The 26,052-nt window shown below is 44.3% G+C and overlaps 1 protein-coding gene and 1 long non-coding RNA gene across 3 annotated transcripts in view; both read right to left on the bottom strand.

Moving 5' to 3' along the window:
* BST1 (bone marrow stromal cell antigen 1) overlaps positions 1-15,243 on the bottom strand; it is a 30,619-nt gene extending 15,376 nt beyond the window's left edge. Inside the window, exons 1-6 of the mRNA XM_047092374.1 lie at positions 15,071-15,243; positions 12,948-13,074; positions 11,103-11,238; positions 6,329-6,411; positions 2,442-2,518; positions 2,002-2,094 (exon numbers count right to left, since the gene is read on the bottom strand). Coding sequence (XP_046948330.1) covers positions 2,002-2,094; positions 2,442-2,518; positions 6,329-6,411; positions 11,103-11,238; positions 12,948-13,074; positions 15,071-15,243 — 689 coding nt within the window. The remainder of the gene's footprint in view (positions 1-2,001; positions 2,095-2,441; positions 2,519-6,328; positions 6,412-11,102; positions 11,239-12,947; positions 13,075-15,070) is intronic.
* A 7,023-nt stretch (positions 15,244-22,266) lies between these two features.
* On the bottom strand, positions 22,267-23,316 carry LOC124520523 (uncharacterized). 2 transcript variants are annotated; one of them, XR_006964333.1, is made up of 3 exons: positions 23,276-23,316; positions 22,854-22,975; positions 22,267-22,488 (listed from the first exon to the last, which is right to left on the bottom strand). It is a non-coding gene; the product is annotated as an uncharacterized LOC124520523 (long non-coding RNA). The 2 variants fall into 2 exon arrangements; XR_006964332.1 differs by lacking the exon at positions 23,276-23,316 and having other exon boundaries at positions 22,854-23,269.
* Between the last annotated feature and the right edge of the window lie 2,736 nt (positions 23,317-26,052).

Raw genomic sequence — 26,052 nt, 5'->3', positions numbered from 1 at the left:
CGCTTAACGGACTGAGCCACCAAGGCGCCCCAGAGACTTTTTAAGTATAACAATAGCCTTCTGCTGTCCAATGCAGTTTGTAGTGTGCCTTGGCCCGTGTCTGTTGAAGTGTGTATATATACTTCTTTAATTCCAGCATGATCGCCGTCATCATCAGGACATGATTCATAAAACCAGTCCCCTCTTGTTGATGCTCAAGGCTGATGTCACACTAAAATGAGCCCTGTCGAAGCTTCCTTTTCACACCCATCTTGAATTACTTATTTCCTTCGCATAAATTCCTGAAAGTAGGTTTTCTGGCACCACGGTTTTGAATGCATTTTAAGGCTCTTCCATAGCGTTAAAGAACAAACATTCAACTGAGTAAATCTGAAAATCTAATTGGCTTCATTCAACAATTCAGGAATAGACCCTTCTAGGAAACAGACATCGCCCTGAGGAGTTGCACAAGGTGGAAAGCTTTTGTGTGGGCAGGAGGGTGTGACGAGGAAGTTGTCAGCAAAAGAAAAGACAGGATTATTTCAGGCCAGGTCATCATTTGCAATTTCCTTATCTCACTAAAGGCAGGTTCGAAGGGCAAGCTTTCTCTGAGAGAAACGTTAAAATAACAAGGAAGCAAAATTTCCCGACAAGAGGCAACTTCCCACAGAAGTAAGACAAATAACATGCACTGTTTTCTATGCAACATAAGTATACTTTGTCTTCTGGGAAGAGAAATGCAGATCTGGTAGAACTATAGTAAGTCATCTGCGAACCTAATCTCTTGCCTAAGACACAGGAAAAAAATAATCGCTCGTTATATGGTGAGTCTTAGAGGGTCCTAGGGGCCTGAAATGGGGAGGTTGCTAAGATTCTCCCAGAACATAGTCCTTGGGGTTGTCAATGCTTTGCATCAGTGCTCTGAAGAACAAGGCCCCGACTTGCTTCTGACATTCCACTGCGGCTGCCAGATCGGCTTGTCTCTGAATCAACTGGGTTTATGTTTTGTTTTTGGTTTTTTTTGATGTTTATTTATTTTGAGAGAGAGAGAGAAAGAAAGAGAGAGAGCAGGGGAGCAGCAAAGAGAGAGGGAAAGAGAGAGAATCCCAGGCAGGCTCTGCACTCAGCACACAGCCCGATATGGGGCTCGAACTCAAAAATCGTGAGATCACCACCTGAACCTAAATCAAGAGCCAGACGCTTAATCGACTGAGCCACCCAGACGTCTCTGAGTTTATGTTTCTTATCTTTAGTTTTTCCAGCAATGCCCCTCACTGACGAGAAGGATAAGTTGAGGCTTGCATTTATATAAACTCAGGTGGCTTTCCAGAAAAGATGGACCTTAACCATTTCCTTGGCCAGTGAACTAAGATCCAGTTGTAGAACTGGGTCTTTTCTGAGAATAGTTTTCATTACATACTCTTTGGGTTCATTGTGAGAATTCCTGGTGGGGGCCTTCAAACAACCAGGAGGAGAAATTGGCTTTGACCCACACGAATGCATAAGGAACTCTCCAATGCTACCCAGGTAGCTCAGAAAGGACAATTTTCCTCAGCTGAGAATAGTATCTGAATAAAGGAGGTTTTCTCTCTTGACTCAAGACTGGTTAGTGGCATTTCCAAAAAAGTCAAGCCTTTGTCTTTCTTTACCCATGACATTAGAAACAGAGAAGAGGGGTGCCTGGGTGGCTCAGTCAGTTAAGCATCCGACTTCAGCTCAGTCCATGATCTCGTGGTCTGTGGGTTCAAGCCCCACGTCGGGCTCTGTGCTGCCAGCTCAGAGACTGGAGCCTGCTTTGGATTCTGTGTCTCCCTCTCTCTGTCCTCCCCCCACTCACACCTGTCTCTCTCTCTCTCTTTCTCTCAAAAGTAAATAAACATTAAAAAAAAATTTTTTTAATTAAAAAGAAACAGAGAAGAGTGTTGTGTCCCCAAAAATGAAAATGTAAAACGGACTTGATCATATGAAAATCAAGAAAAGCATATTTGCACAATTACCATCATCAGAAACACCATGACTTACACCTTTGGTCTCCCGATTTCATGCATAACCCAGATCTCAATTCGTGTGATTTTATCCTTCTGGAGGTAGGGAATTTCAAAATCTGCAAAAAAACTGAGAAACAGGAAAGGCATTTCTTAAAGTCTTAAAGCAATAGGATACTTTTCCCATTTTGTTAGTTGATTTACACATCACTTTTGTTTTGAGGGGTGTTTTGGGGGGGTATTTTTAGCTTTTATTTTTAGGTGATCTATTTCATTCATGCATTCATCCGCTATTAATGGCAGAAATGTGTAGACGTGGCCCCGATCTCCAGGTCATTCGATTGTTTTGCTTTACTGGAATTTACAAAAGCAAGCATTACACTGGGAATGAAGACAATTTTCTTAAGCCTCCATTTGAAAACACAAAGTGAACATTTCGGCATTCTTTGTTGTATTTGTTGATGCTGGTATTCTTACCCTTTAACAGGATAGGCTCCTTTGGGCTCTGAACCGTTCAGCATGACGTGGATCACCCCAGAACTATCCTTCGAATACTGTAAGAAGAAACAACTATTTGGAGTAAATTAACACATGTCATTTTTCAGGTATGAAATGAGCAAGTTTTTGAAACTGACAATCCTCGGGAAGCCCAGGGGGCTCAGTCGGTTAGGTGTCCAACTTCAGCTCAGGTCATGATCTCGCAGTTTACGGGTTCAAGGCCCTCGTCGGGCTCTGTGCTGACAGCTCGGAGCCTGGAGGCTGCTTCAGATTCTGTGTCTCCCTCTCTCTCTGCCCTCCCCCGTTCGTGCTCTGTCTTTCCCTCTCTCAAAAATAAATAAACGTTCAAAAAAGTAAAAAGATAAAAAATAAAACTAACGATCCTCAGTATTAGCAAGGATCTACTCAAATTTGGTATTTCAAAACAATTTTGATATTCCATATAGCTGGTAGGGATACAACTAGTGTATCTTGTAAAGCAAATTGCTCTGAAATGTCAAAACCTCATAGACTCAGTGATTCCGTGTCTGGGAATCTACTGAGGAAATAATGTGATTCCAGCATCGTAACAGCTGAAACAGACTAAATTACACAGCCATTGCAAACAACGTCAAAATCACAGTGGCTTTAAGCAAGAAAGAGTTGTTTCGTGCTCACACTACACGTTTATCACAGGTCGACTGGAGTTTTGCTCCATAAGTCCTCGCTCTGGGACCCAAGCCGATGAAGACTCCGTGTCTGTAAAGTCGCTGATTGTCAGGGAAGGGAGAAGGGGACGGTGGCAGATCACAGACCAGTTCTTAAAGGTGCCCGCCCGGAAACCACGCACACTCCCTCTCACATCTCTTTGGCCACCGCAAGTCACACCCAAGGAACTGGAACAGGCAGGAAAATGCAAACCATGTGTGTGGAAGATGAGCCCAGACATATTTTGTAAACAACTCTACACAACCCGAGGGGCCACCACAGGCACTGTGCACAGAGGTGTGTGTGGCAGTGTTGTCTGTAAGCAAACTAAAATAGGCAACAACAAAGGATGGTAAGCAACCCAAAGTACTCACATTTCTGAAATATTAGCCAACTGTTACTACAAGTCCACACGAGATTTGCAAAAGCGTAAGAAGCGCTCACATTTAAAACGAAATGCAGGGGGCGCCTGGGTGGCGCAGTCGGTTAAGCGTCCGACTTCAGCCAGGTCACGATCTCGCGGTCCGTGGGTTCGAGCCCCGCGTCGGGCTCTGGGCTGATGGCTCAGAGCCTGGAGCCTGTTTCCGATGCTGTGTCTCCCTCTCTCTCTGCCCCTCCCCCGTTCATGCTCTGTCTCTCTCTGTCCCAAAAATAAATAAACGTTGAAAAAAAAAAAATTAAAAAAAAAGAAATAAAATGAAATGCAGGATGACGTAGACTGAGCATGAGCCCTCAATGCTCAAAATAAACGGGCAAAAGTCTGGAAACATTAGTCAGCCCCCCAAAATTCCCAAGGAAGGGATAAGTCCAGAGAAGTTCCCAAATCTCCAGTTCAGAATACTACTGCCTGGCTCAGTCTGTAAAGAATACAACTGTTGGTCTTGGGGTTGTGTGTTCGAGCCCCACGTTGGGCACAGAGATGACTTAAACATAAAATCTTGAAAGAAGGAAAGAAAGAAAGAAAGAAAGAAAGAAAGAAAGAAAGAAAGAAAGAAAAAGAATCGTACTGGAACATGCGATTTCCCTGATAAAATGTTTCCGTTAGTGAGGCGGGGGCCGGAAAGGCAGGTGGCAATGAGATATCCACGCTGGACTTATTGTCTGACAAAGTGACACCTAATGCCAGCGGCAGCAAAGCGACAGTGCACTTCACGCTGTGTACGTTTTAGCTTGCTTCAAAATAATGCTAATGGTCACGGTTAAATCCACAAATACCAAAGTCTGGTGACCACTATGCTGAAGGGGTCACCTTTACTTATACACGATGAATTTTTTCTTATCTATATTTTCTATAATTTGTCATTTTTAAAAATAACTTTTTAAGAATAAGTCTAGAAAGAACGTCCAGATATTCTTCTTTTTTTAAAACATGCTCATTTGTTTACTTTTGAAAAAGAGAGTGTGAGAGAGACAGAGAGACAGAGACAGAGAGAGAGAATCCCAAGCAGGCTCTGCACTGTCAGCACAGAGCCCAACTTGGGACTTGAACCCAGGAGCTGGGAGATCGCGACCTGAGCCAAAACCAAGAGTCGCACAATTAACCGACTGAGCCATCCAAGCGGCCCTAATGTGTCATTTTTTAATCCTGAGCGGCTACTACATTGATAAGAAAAAAAGGTAATAAAAAATGCATGCAGATACAATGAAGCTATATGATGCAACAGATGTAAGTCCATGACTCCTCGACTTACGAGCTCTGTAATAAGCCTGGTTAAGTTTCCTGATCCCTTTGTGCCTCATAAGGATCCCTCCCTCATAGGACTGTTGTAAAGATTAAATCATTTAAAATAATAATTATTGGGCACCTGGACGGCTCCATCGGTTAAGCCTCTGACTGACTTCGCCTTAGGTCATGATCTCACGGTTCATGGGTTGGAGTCCCACATGGGGCTCTGTGCTGACAGCTCAGAGCCTGGAGCCTGCCTCAGAGTTTGTGTCTTTCTCTCTGCTCCTCCCTGCTCACTCTCGGTCAAAACTGAATAGACATTAAAAAAAGTTTTAAATAATAATTATTAACATCTATTGAATGAATACTTCTCTGCTACAATTCAGACCCTCTCCTCATCGTTATGCTAAACTCCTCTCCTTGTGCATACACGACCCAGCTCATTCCAAGGGCTCCTAAAACGTGGGTATGATTCTTGGACTCCCATTCCAGAGGTGGAGAGGGTAGAGGAGATTGGTTTGGAGCACACTCTTTGACGTGGGGCCGGTGCACGGCAAAGAGTACATGGTTTGTTGTTGTTGTTGTTTTACGAGAATGTTGACATTGCCCCTGAGTTGCTGTGACAACCAACCCCACATTCAGGCGATGAGGCACCCACAGCCTCCGTGAGCGCTGGCAGCCCAATGCTCACTGAGCGGAGTCTCCACTGGAAACGAAGCCTATGGGTAGTGAGCAAAAGTGGGGTGCCCCCGCTGGCGCAGCAGGAGAGTGCAGACATTAACAGTGCCTTTTGCCTGGCGCAGGCCCATTGCCCTGCTCTAAACCACAACGTGGAAGAGGGTCTAACAAAAGTCACCCTGATTAACAATGGACCCAGTGGACACCTGGGGATCCAGAATGGGACAAAAAGGGACACGGACAGCCCTGAAAGGGGGTGGGTGGTTGTAGGTGATGGGACCCTGAAGCCCACTGGCCTCCTAGTCAATAGAGCCAACGGTTAATAGACTATCATGAACTGGTAGCTGTATAGACCTTCCACAAAAGACCATTTCCGTGTCTCCAGTTTACCCTCTGCTCACCTGTCACCTATCACCTCCTCTATCATTAATATCAGTCTCGGGGACATTTCTGACCCCCACATCTCGATCTCAGGTGTCCCAGGGGTTCGCATAAAACAAGGATCACCCCATTTTACATAGCAGTCAAAACCACATTGATTTAAAATACCAGGGCAGCCGCGGCGTGGTGGTAGTAATAGTGACTAGTTAATATCCTCATCTATACCAACACTCACTGAATGTGTCCCCTGTGCCAGGCGTTGCAGTAAGTATTTGGGCTCCTACGTCCTCACACCTCTACGGAGCAGAGTGAATCAGACTGGGCCAAACATGGATGGGAAGAGAGGCTCAGAGAAGTTAAGTCATGACCCGATGGGCCCAGTCTCTGAACCCCACTGTCTCATGTTTGCAGGCCTACACCTGCTTAGCCTCTCAGCTGCCCTCCCCATGCTTACCTGCATAGATGCCATTTTCCAGTAAGAATCCACAGGGTTGTTCTCACAATCTTCTGACATAGGGCAGGACTGATAATCGAGCCCTAAGAGGAAAACAGACAAACATGTTTCATTCCAAACATTGTATCAAAGAAGAATTAATTTAAAATATTTGCTGGCTCCACAAAATCTATTTAGCTTGTGTTTACAAGTTTGACATTCACGGTAGTTCTGCCCACCCAATCCACAAGGAACGTGGCGAGGGATCACTCAATCCATGACAGCAGGACAGGTGTCATTTTGCTCAGCACAAATGTGAAGAAGGCAGAGAACTAAGCAGTTAGTGAATGAGTAAGGCTGCCGACCACTGAGCATCAGCACGTTAGCTGGGTTATTTCTTTACTGAAGTTCGAGTGAAATTATTTTTTAAAAAAACTCTTTGCAGGGTGCCTGGGTGGCTCAGTCCGTTAAGCATCTGACTCTTGATTTTGGATCAGGTCATAATCCCACGTTTGTGGGATCGAGCCCCACATCAGGCTCTACACTGAGTGAGGAGCCTGCTTAGGATTATCTCTCTCTCTCTCTCTCTCTCTCTTTCTCTCTCTCAAATAAAATTTTTTTAATTAAAAAAAAAACTTGGCTTTCTTGGGAGAAGTGCTTTCTCCAGTTAGCCCTGGTCTTGGACATAAATAAAACAAAAATACACCAAGAAAGTGATAGTCCTTGGCCAAAAAATAGATATTTTATAAAATTTAAAATATATAACATGTCGGCACAAAAACAGACACTCAGATCAATGGAAGAGAACAGAGAACCCAGAAATGGACCCACAAACATATGGCCAACTAATCTTTGACAAAGCAGGAAAGAATATCCAATGGAATAAAGACAGTCTCTTCAGCAAGTGGTGCTGGGAAAACTGGACAGCAACATGCAGAAGAATGAACCTGGACCACTTTCTCACACCATACACAAAATAAACTCAAAATGGATGAAAGACTTCAATGTAAGACAGAAAGCCATCAAAATCCTCAAGGAGAAAGCAGGCAAAAACCTCTTTGATCTTGGCCACAGCAACTTCTTACTCAACACATCTCCAGAGGCAAAGGAAACAAAAGCAAAAAGGAACTACTGGGACCTCATCAAAATAAAAAGCTTCTGCACAATGAAGGAAACAATCAACAAAACTAAAAGGCAACCAATGGAATGGGAGAAGATACTTGCAAACGATATATCAAATAAAGGGTTAGTATCCAAAATCTATAAAGAACTTATCAAACTCAACACCCAAACAACAAAGAATCCAGTGAAGAAATGGGCAAAAGACATGAATAGACACTTCTCCAAGGAAGACATTCAGATGGCCAACCAACACATGAAAAAATGCTCAACATCACTCATCATCAGGGAAGTACAAATCAAAACCACAATGAGATACCACCTTACACCTGTCAGAATGGCAAACATTAACAACTCAGGCAACAACAGATGTTGGCAAGGATGCGGAGAGAGAGGATCTCTTTTGCACTGCTGGTGGGAATGCAAACTGGTGCAGCCACTCTGGAAAACAGTATGGAGGTTCCTCAAAAAATTAATAGAACTTCCTTATGACCCAGCAATTGCACTATTAGGTAATTCATCCAAGGGGTACAGGTGTGCTGTTTTGAAGGGGCACATGCACCCCAATGTTTATAGCAGCCCTTTCAACAATAGCCAAAGTATGGAAAGAGCCCAAATGTCCATCGATGGATGGATGAATGGATAAAGAAGATGTAGTATATATGTACAATGGAGTATTACTCGGCAATCAAACAGAAATGAAATCTTGCCATTTGCAACTACGTGGATGGAACTAGAGGGTATTATGCTAAGTAAAATTTGCCAGTCAGAGAAAGACAAATATATGACTTCACTCATATAAGGACTTTAAGATACAAAACAGATGATCATAAGGGAAGGGAAGCAAAAATAATATAAAAACAGGGAGGGGGACAAAACATAAGAGACCCTTAAATATGGAGAACAAACAGAGGGTTACTGGAGGGGGGGTGGGAGGGGGAGGGGCTAAATGGGTAAGGGGCACTAAGGAACCTACTCCTGAAAACATTGTTGCACTAGATGCTAACTAACTTGGATGTAAATTTTAAAAATTTTAAAAATTAAAAAAACATAAAAAGAGTAATATTCTATAAACTTCAAAATTAAAATGTTACTAATATAATATTACATAATCTTTCAAAATTCAAATAAACATTTTTGTGCATATATATATACATAAAGTGTTAAAATGTATTAATTCTTTAAAATTTTGGGGCGCCTGGGTGGCGCAGTCGGTTAAGCGTCCGACTTCAGCCAGGTCACGATCTCGCGGTCCGGGAGTTCGAGCCCCGCGTCGGGCTCTGGGCTGATGGCTCAGAGCCTGGAGCCTGTTTCCGATTCTGTGTCTCCCTCTCTCTCTGCCCCTCCCCCGTTCATGCTCTGTCTCTCTCTGTCCCAAAAATAAATAAACGTTGGAAAAAAAAAAAAATAAATAAAATTTTAATGACAGAATTCAGCAGCCATATAATGGGATCATGTCCACCATTTACTCTATGAAAAAGGAGAAGGTACTCACTGACAAGTTGTCCTAGAGAGAACCAAACAGGGCAACATATGTGCTTCCGAGGGGAAGTATGGGGAGCTCCCACGCCCCCTCCAGGCCCACCACCCCCCCAGCATCTGCGTTCACCAACTCAGAAACCCTCTGAACCCCACTACACAAGGGTTTTATGAGATTTCATTACGCAGACACAACTGATTAAATCGCCAGTTTGGCGGTTAACTCAACCGCCAGCCCCTCTTTCCATCCTGGAGGACAGAGACGGGGCTGAGAGCTCACAGGCTCTAATCAGGCTTTCCTTGGTCTTCCTGGTAACCAACCCCCATGTGAAGCTCTTTAGGGGCCCCCAGCCACCAGTCATCTCATTACCCCACAAAAGACACTCTTCTCTCTCCTCGGATTCCCAGGGCTTTAGAAGCTGTGTGCCAGGAAATGGGGACAAAGACCAAACATTTGTTTGTGATTATACCGTACTCTCCTTTCCTTCACGTTCTTTCTCTCACACCCCTTCCCCATTCTCCCCACCCTGCTGCAGGATAACCACAGACTTCCTGGTCACTGTCCATTGAACAAATGACCGTGTGCATTGATCTGAGCCCTGCAATTTTCCATCTCCCCACCCGTGAAAGCCAGAGTCCTCACAGGTCCCATGCTGTCTGGCCTTCCTTTATTCCTCTAGCCTCACAGCCTGTACTTTTCTCTTTAGTCACTGTCGTTCTTGCTGTTCCTTAAATACGCCAGACACCCTTCCACAGATTATTTTACTTGCCTGTGTATTGTTTTATCTCCCGTCTATAGTGTAAGGATGGGGTATGATTTGCCTGTTTTATCCTCTGCTGTGTTCCCAGTGCCTAGAAGAGGAGGGCTTGGCACAGAGTAGGCTCTCTATGGCTCTGGGTTGGATGAATGGATGACTGGAGGAGAATACACAGAACTGCGCTTAGGCTACCTTTGAACGTGACTCCAATACCCAGGGAGGAGGAATCTCCAGTTTTCTCAAGGGAGCACCCCCCTCCCGCCTCCACCTTTCCTGCTCACCCTTCGAGACTCACTGAGAACCAAGAACTGCTGGGAAGCTTCACGGATACCCTGGTCTAGGCTGGTGTCTGTGCTACTGCTTAGGACCTGGCTTTTCCTGCGTCAGAGCACAGCACAGAAGGGAACGTCCCGCACAAGGCTATAAGCGCCCCGAGGATGGGGGCTCTGTTATCTCCAGTTCCCAGAAGGATCTGGGAGATAAAATGCATGAGGAGAGTTTTCATTCCCACCAGGCCAGCCCTTGTGACTTTCACTGTGATTTCAGTCTCCAAATGTCTGCCGGCACTTGGCGTGGCATTTAAGAGCACAGGCTTCAGAATCCATCAGGAGAGAATTAACTCCTGGCGCTGCTTCTTCCAGTGATTTAACCTCCCTAAGCGTCCGTTTCCCTTTCTGGAAAGTGAGGGTGGTGAGGCCAAGTTGTGCAGGATTGGGAGCGTGTGTTCTGGAGTCAGACTGTCTGCCTCTGCTGCTTCCTGGCTGTTCACTCCTCAGCAGGTTTCTTAACCTTGCTGGGCCTCAGGGTCCTCATTTATCGAAACAGGAATTAGGAGAAGACCTATCTCTTGGGGCTGGTGCAGAGATTAAATTAGTTAATACTGTATATGTAAAGTACTTAGAGAGTACCCAGCAAAAGATAAGTGCTTTCTACCTATTATTGTTATTATTAATTATTATTACCACCTACCTCAGAGGATTTGGGGGGAATCAAATGAGACAAATGCATATGAAAGCATTTAGCACAAATGCACAATGTCTACTTAAATGAGAGCTCTTACTTTTGTTTTATTTTTAAGATTTTATGGGGCGCCTGGGTGGCCCAGTCAATTAGGCATCGACTTCAGCGCAGGTCATGATCTCACGCTGCTTCGTGAGTTCGAGCCCCACGTCGGGCTCTGTGCTGACAGCTCAGAGCCTGCTTCGGATTCTGTGTCTCCCTCTCTCTCTGTCCCTCTCCCACTCACGCTCTGTCTCTCTCTCTCAAAAATAAATAAACATTTAAAAAACAGATTTTATTTTTTTAAGTAATCCTACACCCAACACGGGGGCTCGAACTCACAAACCCGACCCCGAAATCAAGAGCTGCATGCTCCAACAACTGAGCCAGCCAGGCCCCCGGAGCTCATACTTTTCTTGTGGTTTGTGCAGGAGTCTTACCGGAGGCATTTTCCTGTCGACACCAGCTCAGAAAATCTCCAATCCTGCCATACAGAACATCACACAGAGGCATAAAGCGACGGGCATTCTCCGCATAGCTAGTGACAAGGAGGTGGTTGTTTTCCCAGAACAGGGACTAAGGAAAAAGCAAACACAAGATTACCATATAAAATAAAATCAAGGCAGATTTTTTTCAGACACGTCAGGCAGTCCATTGCTCATTCAACTCCAGCTTGCCTGACAACTGAACTTTCTTTTTGTCTCTGTTTACCCATTCAGAGAGTATCCCGATATTTACTCCCCTTATTCCTAGGGTATCAGGCAAACATTAACAAAATACTTTCCCAGCAGCGTTCATATAAACATTTCTGGATTTAAAAAAAGATCAAAGGACCTGGGTTTGAATCCTGAGTCTGTTCATACACTAGATGTGTGATCTTGAGCAAAGCATGTAATCTCCCTGTGCCTCGGTTTCAACATCTGGAAAATGGGGAGCATGGGCCTTTTCTCTTCTACCACAGCTGTGTTCAGGATAATATGTAACCACAAAAAAGCACTTCCCAGAGCATAAAGTGCCTCAGAAATATGTGACTTTTATATTATGTTTTACAGTTTCCACCGTCAAGCTACGGTGTTTTCACACAACAGTAATACAAGTAACGATATCCCGCTCATAATCTCATTAGATCCTTAGTAGTCCACTTGGTCTATGCCCAGACTGGAAGGTTCCTGGGGGAGGGGCTGTTTTGTTCTCTGTTGCACTTTGTCCACTTGTTGCCTTAGCACAATGTTCAGCAGGTGGAAGTAAGTTGGGAACTATTTCCTGAGTTCATCAGCTAGCACCAAAGAAAGAACAAAATTCAGCGTTCCTCTTTTTACTGGCAGGGAGCTGGCAAGGTGCAAAATGCAACCTATTTTCAATCTATTATATCACTGAACCTTCCAGCTCTATCAGAAATGATGTTAAGATTCTCTCATTGGTAAACATTATTGTTACCTGATTTTACAATGAAAAATCAGGTTAAGAATTATGTTGTCAGAGAAACAATAAAGGTATCTTTCTTTAAACTCAAGGTATTGTTCTAAGCAAGCATTTTATGTAGATTTTCTCATTTATTTTGATTTTATTAGAACTCAAAACATAAAAAAAAAAGAATAACTCAGAACATAGACATGTGGTTTTCTTAATGGTACTGAACAGATAGAATCTTAAGGTTCCTTAAAATGAGGGATCAGGGGGCACCTGGGTGGCTCAGTTGGTGAAGCATCTGACTTCGACTCAGGTCACAGTCTCACAGTTTGTGAGTTTGAGCCCTGTGTCAGGCTCTGTGCTGACAGCTCAGAGCCTGGAACCTGCTTTGGATTCTGTGTCTCCCTCTCTTTCTGCCCCTCCCCTGCTCACACTCTGTCTCTCCTTCTCTCTCAAAAATAAATAAACATTAAAATAATAATGATAATGATAATGATAATAATAATAATAAAAGGAGGGATCAGTCTTCTGGGAAGATATTGAGGTTAAAGCCTTTCTGAGTCCCTCAAAGTTCAGACCAAATGGGGCCAGTTGGGACACAGGTTATTCAGAATTGGCTCGGGGCAGAGGCCCAGGAAGAAGGTGTGGCAACGTCCTAATGTGGTGATTCCTGCACAGACTTGTTGACCTAGGAAAGTCCCTTCTGCCCAGACAGGCAGGAGACCCAGGATTACCAGTGAAGATGCCTTCCCATCAGAGAGCTCAGGTGAGTTTGTTGCTTGATTTTTTGGTGATACTGAAACAGGGTCCCACAGGGTCACAGATACTGGCCCAGGCACTATCTATCTCTGTAGAGACAGAGAAGAACATTTTACCTTGTCCCTGGGAATGGAGTGTCTGGAGAGGCTAATAAAAAGGTCATAGTCCGAGGGAAATACAGAACAGGGATCCTTGTCCAGAACCACTTTAAAGGCTTCCCAGATAGCTGTGCAGTTCTTGTCCCTGTACAGAATTACAAGTTAAAAAAGAAAAGAAAAGAAAAAAAAAAAACCAACGACATCATGAAGTGATGTGAAATACTGTCGTTTCTCTCAAAGTTCAACAGCTTTACAAGCAATTTTGCCATTTATTAACTCTGCAGAACTAGGCACAAGAAAGGCAGCAAACTGTCATGTCTCATGCATTAACCCCAGCTCAGAAGAGGAGAAGACAAACCCATGACGGATTTAGGAATCTGACCGTGAAAGTGGTCTCAGAAGGAACTACACACATGTTTCAGAGCTAAGGAACCTAAGTCTTGTCTCAGGCTCCCAGAGACCAGCAGAAAAAGCACTGTGCTGGAGGATGACAATTCCAATAAGCCAATGCAGGCCCCCAATTTGAGGTGCCTCTCCATGTAGACCTAAGGTCCATTGTGTCAGGGGCCAGGTGAGATCAGGCTGGTGGACAAGACCTTATAAAACCAGGCATGGGCTCTGAGTGTTGAGAAAAGCTGTTACACCCACTGCTAACGTTATTTAGGAATAAGGTCACATCAGGGACCTAATGTCTCATGAGTGAGAAAATAACTATCTTGTTTCTCCAGCATATTTGTTTTCAGCTTCACAAGTCCTTGAGGACCTCACTGTTCCTGGGAACCCTCCAAAGTTACTCGGGAGAGTAGATTCCTTGGGTACCTGGGTGGTGCAGTCGGTTAAGTGTCTGACTCTTGATCTCAGCTCAGGTCACGATCTCATGGTTCAATCTCATGGTTCGTGAGTTGGAGCCCCACATCAGACTCTGCACTGATGGTTGGGAGGCTGCTTGGGATTCTCTCTCCTCTCTGCCCCTCCCCCACGTGTGTGTGTGTGTGTGTGTGTGTGTGTGTGTGTGCGCGCGCACGCGTGCGCGTGCACCCTCTACTCTCTACTCTCTCTCTCCCTTTCTCTCAAAATAAATAAATAAACTTAAAGAAATTTTTTAAAAGAGAGAGAGAGAGAGAGAGTAGATGCCTGGGAACACAGATCATAAATGTTCCTGGGAAATTGTAGTTAAGCTAACCCCTTGTAAGCCACGCTGGAAAGATTACAAAGTTTACCAAGTTCCTGTGACCAGCTACCTATTTGCAAGAATAACTGGACAAAATGGTGCGGCTGGCAGTATAAGCAGCTCTGAAGTTTGTGTTAGAGGAGACAGTGCTTTGAGAACTATCTCCCTGTCTCCTTCCTCGCTGAAAGTAATAAAAAACATTCGCTCAAGAAAACATTCGCTCAAGCCAAGGGATTTGGGCTGATCTATCGGCTGACACGCCCAAGCCGTCACCCTTTGCATTAGGTGACACTAAAGCAGAAAGGATGCCCTCCAGCGACAGCCACCACTCTTGAAGTCCGTTCTAGCTTTTCAAAAACATTCCCCAAGGCATTTGTAACTTTGTATGTCTCGTGGTGGGCAGTGGCTATCATGGGTGGGTTCCCTACACGATTCTCTGCTGTTTTTATTTGTCTGAACCTTGTCACCAAAAAAAAAAAAAAAAAAAAAATCTGGCACAAGAAAAGAACATTATGAAAACAGCAAAAGTAGGTCCAAAGAAGGTATAAAGATTAGTACGAAGCACCGTGCGGGCAAGAGAGACTCAACTTAGAAAGTCCTCTACCTTAGGGGATCTGATAATGAATTGCCCAAGTCCCCGGACTCACCAATTCCAGCGGAAGGCCCTCTTCCCGGGTCTGACCCCTCTGGCTGAGCACTTGCTGTCTGTCATCCAAACTCCCCTCTACCTAAGCCTCACCTCTAGGCCGACCACCCACAGCCTGCTTCACACACACACACACACACACACACACACACACGCACACCGCTAGACTCCCCACTCTCCACATTTGGCTCCCCGCACCTCTAGAACCCCCACTTTCCCCCACCCCTCTCGGGTCAAGATCCTCCCCTTCCCCCCAGGCCCCGACCTTCAGCCTCCCCACGCCCTCCTCACCTCCAGACCTCCCGCCGCCCCCGCCTCGCTCACCGCAGCTCCGGGCTCAGCAGGGAGCTGTACTCCGCGCAGCGGCCCAGAAAGATGCTCCGTAGGTGCGGGCTGGTGCCCTCCCCGCGCCACCGCGCGCCCCCTGCGCCCGCAGCGGGCACCAGCAGCAGCGGCAGCAGCGACAGCAGCGAGGACGCGCGCCCCAGGGCTGCCATCCCCCGGACTTTGTCCCTCCGGCTCTGTCTTCTGGACTCGCTCCTCTCCCCTGCACGAAGCCGGCTCCCTCCAGCTGCGCTCCGCAGACGCGCACCCCACCCCCACCCCCTCCCTCTCCGCCCCTGCGAGCTGCTTCAGTTCCAGGACTGAGTTAGGACTTCACCGGGAACAGGACTCTGGCTCTTGGCTGATCTCCTCCCCCTCCCCTCCCCCTCCCCTCCCCCTCCCCCTTCTCCTTCTTCTCTTTTTAAAGATTTTATTTTTAAGTAATCTCTACGCTCAAGGTGGGGGCTTGGGCTCCCAACCCTGAGATCAAGAGTAGCGTGCTCTGCTCTACGGACTGAGCCAGCCAGACGCCCCTTTTGTTCTTCTGCTCTTTTGTTTGTTTGTTTTTTAATGTTTATTTATTTTTGACAGAGACAGAGACAGAATGCGAGTGGGTTAGGGGCAGAGAGAGAGGGAGACACAGAAGCAGAAGCAGGCCCCAGGCTCTGAGCTGTCAGCACAGAGCCCGACGCGGGGCTCGAACTCACAAGCGGTGAGATCGTGACCTGAGCCGAAGTCGGAAGCTCAACCGACTGAGCCACCCAGGCGCCCCATCTTTTGTTTTGTTTTTAATTGAAGTGTAATTAGCATACAGTTTCAGGTGTAGGACAATTCTGTACATTACTGCATGCTCACCACACATGTAGTCAACATCTGTCATCACAGGTTATTATAATACTATTGACTACATTCCCCAGGCTATACTTTTCATCTTCCTGACTTCTTTAATTTAGGAGCCCCTTAATCCTTTTTACCTTGTTGTGCCCATCCCGCCCCCACCCCCGTCCTGGCAACCGCCAGTCTGACAAACAACAAACAAACAGAAAAACAGGCTCTGGGCTAATATTGGCCAGGAAGAAAGAGCTCCCAAAGAAACAAGGTTGGGGAATAGGCCTGGGAAGTTTAGTCATTGAAAGAAAGATATTTCTGGTCCCAAACTCTGACACCTTTGATAGAAGCCCTCTTTTCCACTGGTCAGTGGTGAGTGGGTTTTGTTTTCAGGAAGTAATAACCACAAACACTAATGTTTGTTGAGCTGCTATTATGTGCCAAGCACTCTATAAGCATAGTTTTCAATTACTTTTCACAACATCCCTCCCAGCTGGGTTTATTATCTCCATTTTATTTATTTATTTATTTACTTACTTATTTATTTATTTTTGTATTTATTTTCATCCCCATTTTAGAGATGAGGAAACGCCGGGAAGTTAAGGAACTTGTGGGAGGTTATAATCTCCCTTCCAGATAAATGCAAACTCCCAGAGGTAGGCAATTCAGAGAGCCAGGATTGCCAGAATTGCACTTGGAATTCTGGGGGCCCTAATCCTCGATTCTCACAGTAATGATAGCTGTGAACGGAGTGCCCACAGCAAGCATCTGGTAAACATGGGGAGCTGGCGAGCGGTGGGGTTGGCGGTTCTATAACATTTTATGTGACTCTTTCTCTCTTTTTTATTTATTTTGTTAAACGTGTATTTATTTTTGAGAGAGTGTAAGTGGGGGAGGTGCAGAGAGAATGGGAGACAGGACAGAAGCGGGGCTCCCTGCTGACAGCAGAGAGCCAGATGCGGGGCTAGAACTCACAAACCAAACACACAAACCTGGAGATCATGACCTGAGCTGAAGTCGGACACTCAACTGACTGAGGCATCGAGGTGTCCCATCTACCTTTTTTATTTATTATTTTTTAAGTTTTTTGCTTTGTTTTGTTTGAGAGAGAGGGCACAAGTGGGTCAGAGGCAGAGAGAGAGGGAAGTGGGACTCACCCAAAACGGGGCTCGAGCTCACTCAATTTGGGGCTCAAACTCAAAACCGTGAGATCATGACCTGAGCTGAAGTCAGATGCTTAACCGACTAAACCACCCAGGCGCCCTGACTCTCTTTTTCACTTGTAAAGTTTATAACCAAAACCCACATTCTCCTGTCCAGTCCTCCCTGACTCAGTTCACTTTCCAGAAATGAGCATTTTTAATTATTTCAAAAAAAACTTTTACTTACTTCTGCGTTTCCAAATAACATGGCTATCTGCTGTTTCTTGATGTTTCTATCTTGGATATTATTCTTTGACTTCCTAGGATGGAAAAGGAAATTTTAATTTTAACCTCACACATCCTCAGAAGGCATCTTTCTGTGCCTTTCATCATCCCAAGTGTTTTATCTCAAGCTTGAAATCAGTAATCAGCATCTACGTTATTATGACCTGTGAGTATTATTCATGGCTGAGCTTGTGGTATTCTATGATTCTGTTTCCTTTTTTGTGAACTTTCTCCTTATCCTAGAGGAAAGAATTAATCTCTGTTATCCTCCTCCCTTCCCCCTTTCTTCACCCACCACCCACACTTCTTTGTTTGTGTGCTTGGTATCCTATGGACACATAGGATATGTGACACATAGGACCATATGATTATGGTCAAATTCTCTGCAAGACGCATGAATCTCTCAACGCATTCAAAAGTGTCAGTCTGGGGGCGCCTTGGTGGCTCAGTGGGTTAAGGCTCTGACTTTGGCTCAGGTCATGATCTCACAGCTTGTGAGTGAATTCAAGCCTGCTTGGGATTCTGTGTCTCCCTCTCTCTCTGCTCCTCCCCTGCTTGTGCTCTCTCTCTCTCTCTCTCTCTCTCTCTCAAAAATAAACAGTAAAAAAAAATTTTTTTAAGTATCAGTCTGTATTTTAGGTGATGTGTTTGATATCTTTCTTTCCCTTCCTTTCTTTCCTTCCTTCCCTCCCTCCTTCCCTCCTCCCTCCCTCCCTTCCTCCTTTATTTCTTCCTCTTTCTTTCTTTCTTTCTTTCTTTCTCTTTCTTTCTTTCTTTCTTTTTCTTTCTTTCTTTCTTTTTCTTTTTCTTTCCTTAGAAACATCCTTCCCAGAGCACAAAACATGGAAACTAAATAGAATACCAAGTACATAAACAAATAAGCTTGGCTAGGGGTTGAGGAGAGATAGTTATTACCTCTGGGGTGAGCAAGAAGTTTACAAGAAAGGAAACAATCATAGAATACTGTAAGTTTAACTGTGAATGATATTCACAGGTCATAATAATGTGAATGCTGATTACTGATTTAAAGCTTGTGTCTAGAAAATAGAAGGAACTCAACAACTCAGAAACAACAAGAAACGCAACACAAATTTTTAAATCGGCAAAATAATTGAACAGATACCTCACCAAAGAAGATATTTACCAAGAAAAAGATGAACACATGTCTATCTGAAGATTTACACGTGAAATGTTCATTGAGCTTAGTCCATAAAACCCCCAAACTAAACAATGTAAATGTCCAACAAGAAAAGAATAAACAAATTGTGATCTAGTCATACAATGGAATACCCCTCAGCAATGCAAAGGCATACACTACTGATACACTGAAGCATCTAAAAGTGTTCACACTGAGTGAAAGAAGCTACAGGAAAAAATATATATATAATTTATTATGCCCCTTATAGGAAGTTCTAGAAAAAGGAATAGAATGCTGACATCCAGAGTTGGAGGAAAGAGATTTCAGATGGTACCAATTGCTCAAGCAAAGGCAGAATAATGGGAAAGCATGGGACTTTTTCTGGAAAAAGATCAAAAGCTAGTTTTATTGATAAATAGAGTGTAGCCTGAGACTTGACAGGAAAGCTAGGGTCACACAAAAACCTCGAACTCAGTACTAATTTGTACTTTGTTTCCTTGAACTTTAAGAGTTTTCAGTAATTCTGGACTTCCTTATTAAAAATGTCTCTTTTGTTGGCTGGCATTCTTGGTTGCTAAAGGATGAAGAGAAATGAGGCTTTTAAAGGTCTTAGCACAGTGTGTTTCATAATGTTCTCTCAATGAATGTTTTGAATGCTTATCATCTTATTTGCTTCTTGTTTTTATTTTCTGTTGTGGCAGGCCAGAGTAACGGCTCCACAATATCCTAATCCCCAGGAAACTGTGAATACATTACCTTACGCAGTTGGAGGGACTTTGCAAAAGTGATTAAGTTAAGGATCTTGAGATGGAAAGATTATAATGGATTGTCTGGACGGTCCAATGTCTTTTTAAGGGTCCTTATATCACCAGCTCCAGTCCTTGGCTTCCCTAAGAAATAGAAATTGATGGGCGTCCAACAGGAACAAAGGCCAGGGAATGTTTTTAAAGAGACTGAGGAGGGAAAGGAGTGACCTAAGCGTGAATGGGTGGGAAGAGATAATAGGAAGTGGGGCAAGCATGTATGGCATGTCTCAATAGCATGATCAATCTCCACCCTCCCTCCCTCCCCCGCCCCCGCAGGATTTTTAGTATTATAATGAGGGAGAAAGTCGGTGAAAGGTCAGCACTGGGGTCCACCTTGGCGAAGACTGGTTTGGTTAGCTCTCTGCCAGTCTACATGATGAAGTCCCTCCTTTAGGTAAGCATGCTGTATTTGCATTCCTGCAAGATAACGCTACTCAAGAGGCCTAGAGTTCCAGCTGCCAAGGAATGCTGGGTTTTGGGTTAGGGTTGAGGGGGCCTGAGTCCAGTCCCCGCTCTGTCTCCCTTATAAAAGGGAGGCAGGTGGATCAGAGACACAGAGAAGGCAATGTAATGATGGAAGCAGAGAGATACTTGGGGGTGCTATGCTGCAGGATGGGGCCATGAGACAGGGAATGTAGGCAGACTCTTGAAGCTTGAAAATGCAAAGAAAGATTCTTCCTGGGGCGCCTGGGTGGCTCAGTCAGTTAAGCGTCCAACTTTGGCTCAGGTCATGATCTCGCGGTTCGTGAGTTCAAGCCCCACATCTGGCTCACTGCTGTCAGTGTGGAGCCTGCTTCGGATCCTCTGTCCTCTCTCTCTCTCTCTCTCTCTCTCTCTCTGCCCCTTTTCCTCTCACTCTCTCTCTTGCAAAAGTAAATATTTAAAAAAAATGGGGGGGCACCTGATTGGCTCAATCAGTTGAGTGTCCGACTTTGGCTCAGGTCATGATCTCACGGTTTGTGGGTTCGAGCCCCGCACTGGGCTCTGTGCAGACAGCTTGGGGTCTGGAGCCTGCTTCAGATTGTGTCGCCCTCTCTCTCTGCCCCTCCCCCACTCACACTGTCTGTGTCTCTGTCTCTCAAAAATAAACATTAAAAAATTTAAAAAAAAGGAGAGATTGATTATTCCCTAGAGCCTCCAAAAGGAACAAGCCCTGCTGACATCTTGACTTTAGTCCTGGGAGACTGTCGTTGGACTTCTGACCTCATTTCTAAACAGATACATGTTGTTTTAAGCCACTAGGTTTATGGTAGCTTGTTAGAGCAGGATCTGGAAGTATCCCTTTTCTGTTTCCCTGTTTTCTTCAGTTCCGAGACTGAGCTTGGGATGTCACCAGGGACAGTTACTCTTGGCTAATCTTGGCCAGAATCTGCAAGGAGGTGCCCCAAAGCTGAGGTGAAGTTGGAGAACAGATGAGATAGCTACAGTCATCAAAACAATGAGATTTTTCTGGCTTCAAATTTTGGCAAGTCTGCTGGAACAAATACTCAAAATATGGAAGTGGTTTGCAACTGCACCGAGGCTGAAACCATTTGGGGGAACACAGTAGAAGAAATCTACATTGCCTTAAAACAGATTGTTAGTAGAAATACGGGTGTCAAAGACTCAGGTCTCTGAGGTCTCAGGAATGAAGAGTATGGTAGAGAAAACCTATATCATCCTTTTTTTTAAGTTTATTTATTTATTTTGAAAGAGAGAGAGAGTGACTGGGAGACAGGCAGAGAGAAGGAGAGAGGATCCCAAACAGGCTCCATGCTGTCAGCGTGTAGGCCCACGAGATCATGACGGGAGCTGAAATCAACGGAGCCATCCAGGCACCCCAAACCTGTATGGTCTTAAAGAATACCTGTATCATTGGGGTGCCTTGGTGGCTCAGTAGGCTAAGCATCCTACTCTTTTTTTTTTAATTTTTTTTAACATTTATTCATTTTTTGATAGAGCGTGAGTGGGGGAGGGGCAGAGAGAGAGAGGGAGACCCAGAATCCGAAGCAGGCTCCGGGCTCTGAGCTGCCAGCACAGAGCCTGACGCACGGGGCTCACACCCATGGACCCTGAGATCATGACCTGAGCTGAAGTCGGATGCTCAACCGACTGAGCCACCCAGGCGCCCCAAGCATCCTACTCTGAATCTCAGTTCAGGTCCTGATCTCAGAGTCATGAGTTCAAGCCCCATGTTGGGCTCCCTGCTGGACGTGAAGCCTACTTAAAAAGGAAAAAGAAAAAAAAGAATACCTAAGTCGTTGTAAACAAACTGTAGCATAATTGAATGTTAAAAGCACTGCTGTGAGGGCTCAGAAGCACCTCACCAGCAGTTTTTGGGTTTTTTGGGGTTCTGTTATAGAATGATAGAAAGGGGAAGTTTAGGATGGATTATGTCCTATAATTATATAGAAAACAGGACTTGAGAGCAACGAACTTGGATTTTATGTGAGATTTCCAAGCCAAGTATTGGAGGTATGTCCTGGGTTTTTTTGTGGCTTTTAGTAAAATGTAAAAGAGATAAAAAGGAGGGAACTGTTACAAAAAGGAACCAGAATTTAATGTTTTTCTCCCTTTTTGAATGGGAATGGGTTGTGACTATTACCCTAGAACAGTCTGGGTATTTTGAAGCACAGAACTGGTTTCTAATTTCACAGCTCACAGATAGGTCACCGATGCAAGATTTTGCCTCAGGATAGATTATACCCAGATACTGTACCCACACCTAACCTAGGTGATTTAGGTGGAAGACTTGAGCCTTTGAGCCAGTGAGACTTAGACGAGGTTTTGGACTTGAGTTGATGTAATGGGCTGAGACTTCTGGTCACATTCAAGATGGGTGAGTATCTTTCTCATGCAAGATGCGTATGAGTCTTTGGTAAGAGTGGACTGTGATAGGCTGAGTCCCCCCTTCACCACCCAACAGATGTCCAGATCCTAATCCCCGAAACCTTGAATGTGTGCCTTGCACAAAGGGATTCGGCAGAGTGTCATATACCGACAAAAAGACACACGATCTTTGAGTCAGAAACAATTTATTACTCACAGCCAAAAAAAAAGAAGCAGACACATCAGTTTTGTTTGTTAGCTCCCCATACCCCAACTCCCGCAGCGTGACATGGTAAGGATCAGATGTCACCTCTCCATCATGCAGTGGGTTGCATGACATTAGACTCTAGGGTTTTGTGGGGTTGCTGGTATATCTTCCCATCCTCGTCTCCAGGGAGATTATCCATTACTCTGGAATGCAAGCAAACAACTCAGGGGAGGGAAAGAAGGTTTTATCTTTACTTCCCTGGTATGTCTCTAGCTTCATGATCCTCAACTGTCTCCCTTTACAAACATTCTTTTTTTTTTTAATTTTTTTTCAACGTTTTTTTATTTATTTTTGGGACAGAGAGAGACAGAGCATGAACGGGGGAGGGGCAGAGAGAGAGGGAGATACAGAATCGGAAGCAGGGTCCAGGCTCTGAGCCATCAGCCCAGAGCCCGACGCGGGGCTCGAACTCACGGACCGCGAGATCGTGACCTGGCTGAAGTCGGACGCTTAACCGACTGCGCCACCCAGGCGCCCCGACAAACATTCTTAATGTGGATGCAAATACCTTCATTCAGAGAATCCACGCTGAGCAGACATGTGAGATATTCCTGGGGAACTGTATTCCAACACTTTATTTCGAGTCCCAAAAAGGCAAGTAAAAAAATCACCTTCGATAGAAGACAAAATCTGAAAACACAAATATTACAAGAATGCTAAGCATGGTAGCTGATGGAAAGGAATTGCTCACCTTTACAATTTTAGAGAGAGCCCTTGCCAAGAGCAACGCCACCCACTGGAATCAGTGACTATAGAAAGGCAGAAGTTGAAATTAATTTGAGGAACACATATTAAGCAATTTAAGTTGCTCAATTATCAGCAACAATGTGAGGAAGCCATATCAATCAATGCCATTTTCGAATGCTTATACAGATTATCGGACCAAATCAGATTTTAAAATGTTAAAAAAAAAAAAAATGGGGGGGGCACCTGGGTGATTCAGTCAGTTAAGCATCGGACTTCAGCTCAGGTCGTGATCTCAAGGTTGGGGAGTTCAAGCCCCACATTGGACTCACTGCTGTCCATGTAGAGCATGTTTCTGTCCCCCTCTCTCTGTCCCTCCCGTGCTCGCACATTGTCTCTTTCCCTCAAAAATAAATAAATATTTTTAAAAATGTAAAAGAGACTTTGCCACACATTTAATAATTATTCCTGAGAATACAACCTCAAGTTACAGATGTTAGAGATTATTTGTTAATTAGATGTACATTACATCCCCACTTACTGTGTATCATACAAAATGGACATGAATTCTGCTCCTATGAAGCACTCATTCCAGGGTAGCAGATTGACAGAATTAGTTATCAAATAAATAAAAATATTACAAATGATACACTACCAAGAAAAGAAACAAAGGGAATAATGGAACAAAAACTAAGGTGGGTTAGGAAAATCCTCTTTAAGGAAGTTAACGTTGAATTCCATTTATTCTCAAAATGTCAGCCAGAGTCTTCTATTTATTTCATCTTATTTTATTCTTTTAAGTAATCTCTACACCCAATGTGGGGCACAAACTTACAACCCCAAGATCAAGAGGCACATGCTCTAGGGGCGTCTGAGTGGCTCCCGTTGATTACGCGTCCAACTTCAGCTCAGGTCACGATCTCACGGTTTGTGAGTTTGAGCCCCGCGTCGGGCTCTGGGCTGACAGCTCAGAGCCTGGAGCCCACTTCAGATTCTGTGTCTCCCTCTGTCCATCCCTCCGCTGATTGCACTCTGTCTCTCGCATTGTCTCAAAAATAAATAAATATTAAAAATAAAATAAAATTTAAAAAAAGAGGCACATGCTCTATTGACTGAGCCAGCTGGGCACCTATGAAGTGAATCTTTTAAAACCTAATTCACGGGGCGCCTGGGTGGTGCAGTCGGTTAAGCGTCCGACTTCAGCCAGGTCACGATCTCGCGGTCCGGGAGTTCGAGCCCCGCGTCGGGCTCTGGGCTGATGGCTCAGAGCCTGGAGCCTGTTTCTGATTCTGTGTCTCCCTCTCTCTCTGCCCCTCCCCCGTTCATGCTCTGTCTCTCTCTGTCCCAAAAATAAATAAACGTTGAAAAAAAAATTTTTTTTAATTAAAAAAAAAAAAAAAAAAAACCTAATTCACATCACATCTTTCCTCTGCATAATCCTTCAACTGCTCTCCATTTCAGACAAAAACCCAGAGGCCCTTTGATGGTCTACAGAGCCCTTCATGATTTGGTGCCCAAATAACAGTTCCCGAGCCTTCTTTCTTATTGCTGTTTCTATAGCACTTATTACCTTTAAAATATTTTAAGGGTTATTTATGGTCTGTCTGTCTCTCTCCCTGCCAGTTCCACGAAGTTCCGCTACAGAATGATCTTTGCTTTCTTCATTTTGCATCCCAAATGTCTCTAGAAAACTTCCTGGCCTCTAACAGAAGTTCATTAAAGTTTTGGTCAAAGAATGGAAAGTTACATTATGATTTCATTAATATTTAAATATGCCAAAAATAAAAACCAAGTTACCACATACAATGCTGTGTTAGCATCTGAATTCAGCCTAGAAAAATGTCACAAAATAAGAAACACAAGAACACAAATCAGGGAAGATTCACTTAAGGTGACGGGTGTGCTTGCCTGCTGAGAAGTTCGCTCCAGTCGGGAACACAGGAGGACAGTGCCACCCGCATATCTGTTGCACTTTTCAACACGTTTCTTTCCTTTGCTTTTAACTGGGTCAGGACTGAAAACCCACGCTCGCACAAACTGGTTGTCGTGAATGGTAACAGAAGCGGGACGCTCTTTCTGCTTAGCAGAGGGAAGTCTTCCTTTACCTTAATCCAAAATGCCGATAATGTTAATGCTTCGTAGTCAGTCTTCAATGTATATGAGGAACTGAGCTGCAGTAATTCACTCTCTTCTTCAGGCACCAAGTTTAACTCAATTACCGATTCTGGGTTTCGAAAAGCAAAGGGATCTTTCACCCAGCTGTTTTCTCTTAACGTTTCAAACTTCTCTTCTGGAAAGAAATGGTTAAAAGTTTGAGACAGAGAAGTGAGATGCACCAATATCTCTAATTTTATTTCTTTCAAAAGGTTTTCACTAATAACGTTCTCTTCGATATGTTGCAAAAATCTTGGAAACGTGTAGTAGCTCGGACGGCTGCTTTTAAGCCTCGCTTGCCATAACGATAGTGTCTTTTGGAATCCCTGGATGCGTTCGACCTGTTGGAATATATTGCTATTTTCCCCCTGTAGTTTTAAACTCAGTTCGTGAAGAATGCCAAAAATATCTGTTAAATATGCCAATTTCATCACCCAAATGTCATCTTCCAAAATACTTGCCAAACGAGACTTTTTTTCAGTAAGAAAACGGTGGATCTTGTTCCTGAGTTCGTAAACCCTGCTTAGTATTTTGCCATGAGACAACCAACGAACTTTGGTATGGTATAGTAAGTGGGTACGATTAGCTCCAATCTCTGAACAGAATGTCTCAAGAAGCTGGTTATTTAGCGGACTTCCTTTAGTGAAGTTAACAACTTTCACTGCGTTTTTCAGTACTTCCAAGAGATTCTGTGGGATTTCTCTGGATGCTAAAGCTTCACGATGTATAAAACAGTGATTCCACACGGCGCCATTATTAGTCACTTCTAGCAATTTTTTAATTACTCTGCTGTGTCTTCCGGTTTTGCTTGCTGCTCCGTCACTTGTAATCCCTTTGCAGTTCTTCCAGCTTAATTTATATCGGCCAAC

This window comes from Lynx rufus, unplaced genomic scaffold, assembly GCF_022079265.1.
Source record: "Lynx rufus isolate CCGP_SWC_20201006 ecotype Redwood Valley unplaced genomic scaffold, mLynRuf1.p SCAF_3, whole genome shotgun sequence".
NCBI lineage: Eukaryota > Metazoa > Chordata > Mammalia > Carnivora > Felidae > Lynx > Lynx rufus.
This window is presented reverse-complemented; position numbering and strand designations above follow the sequence as displayed.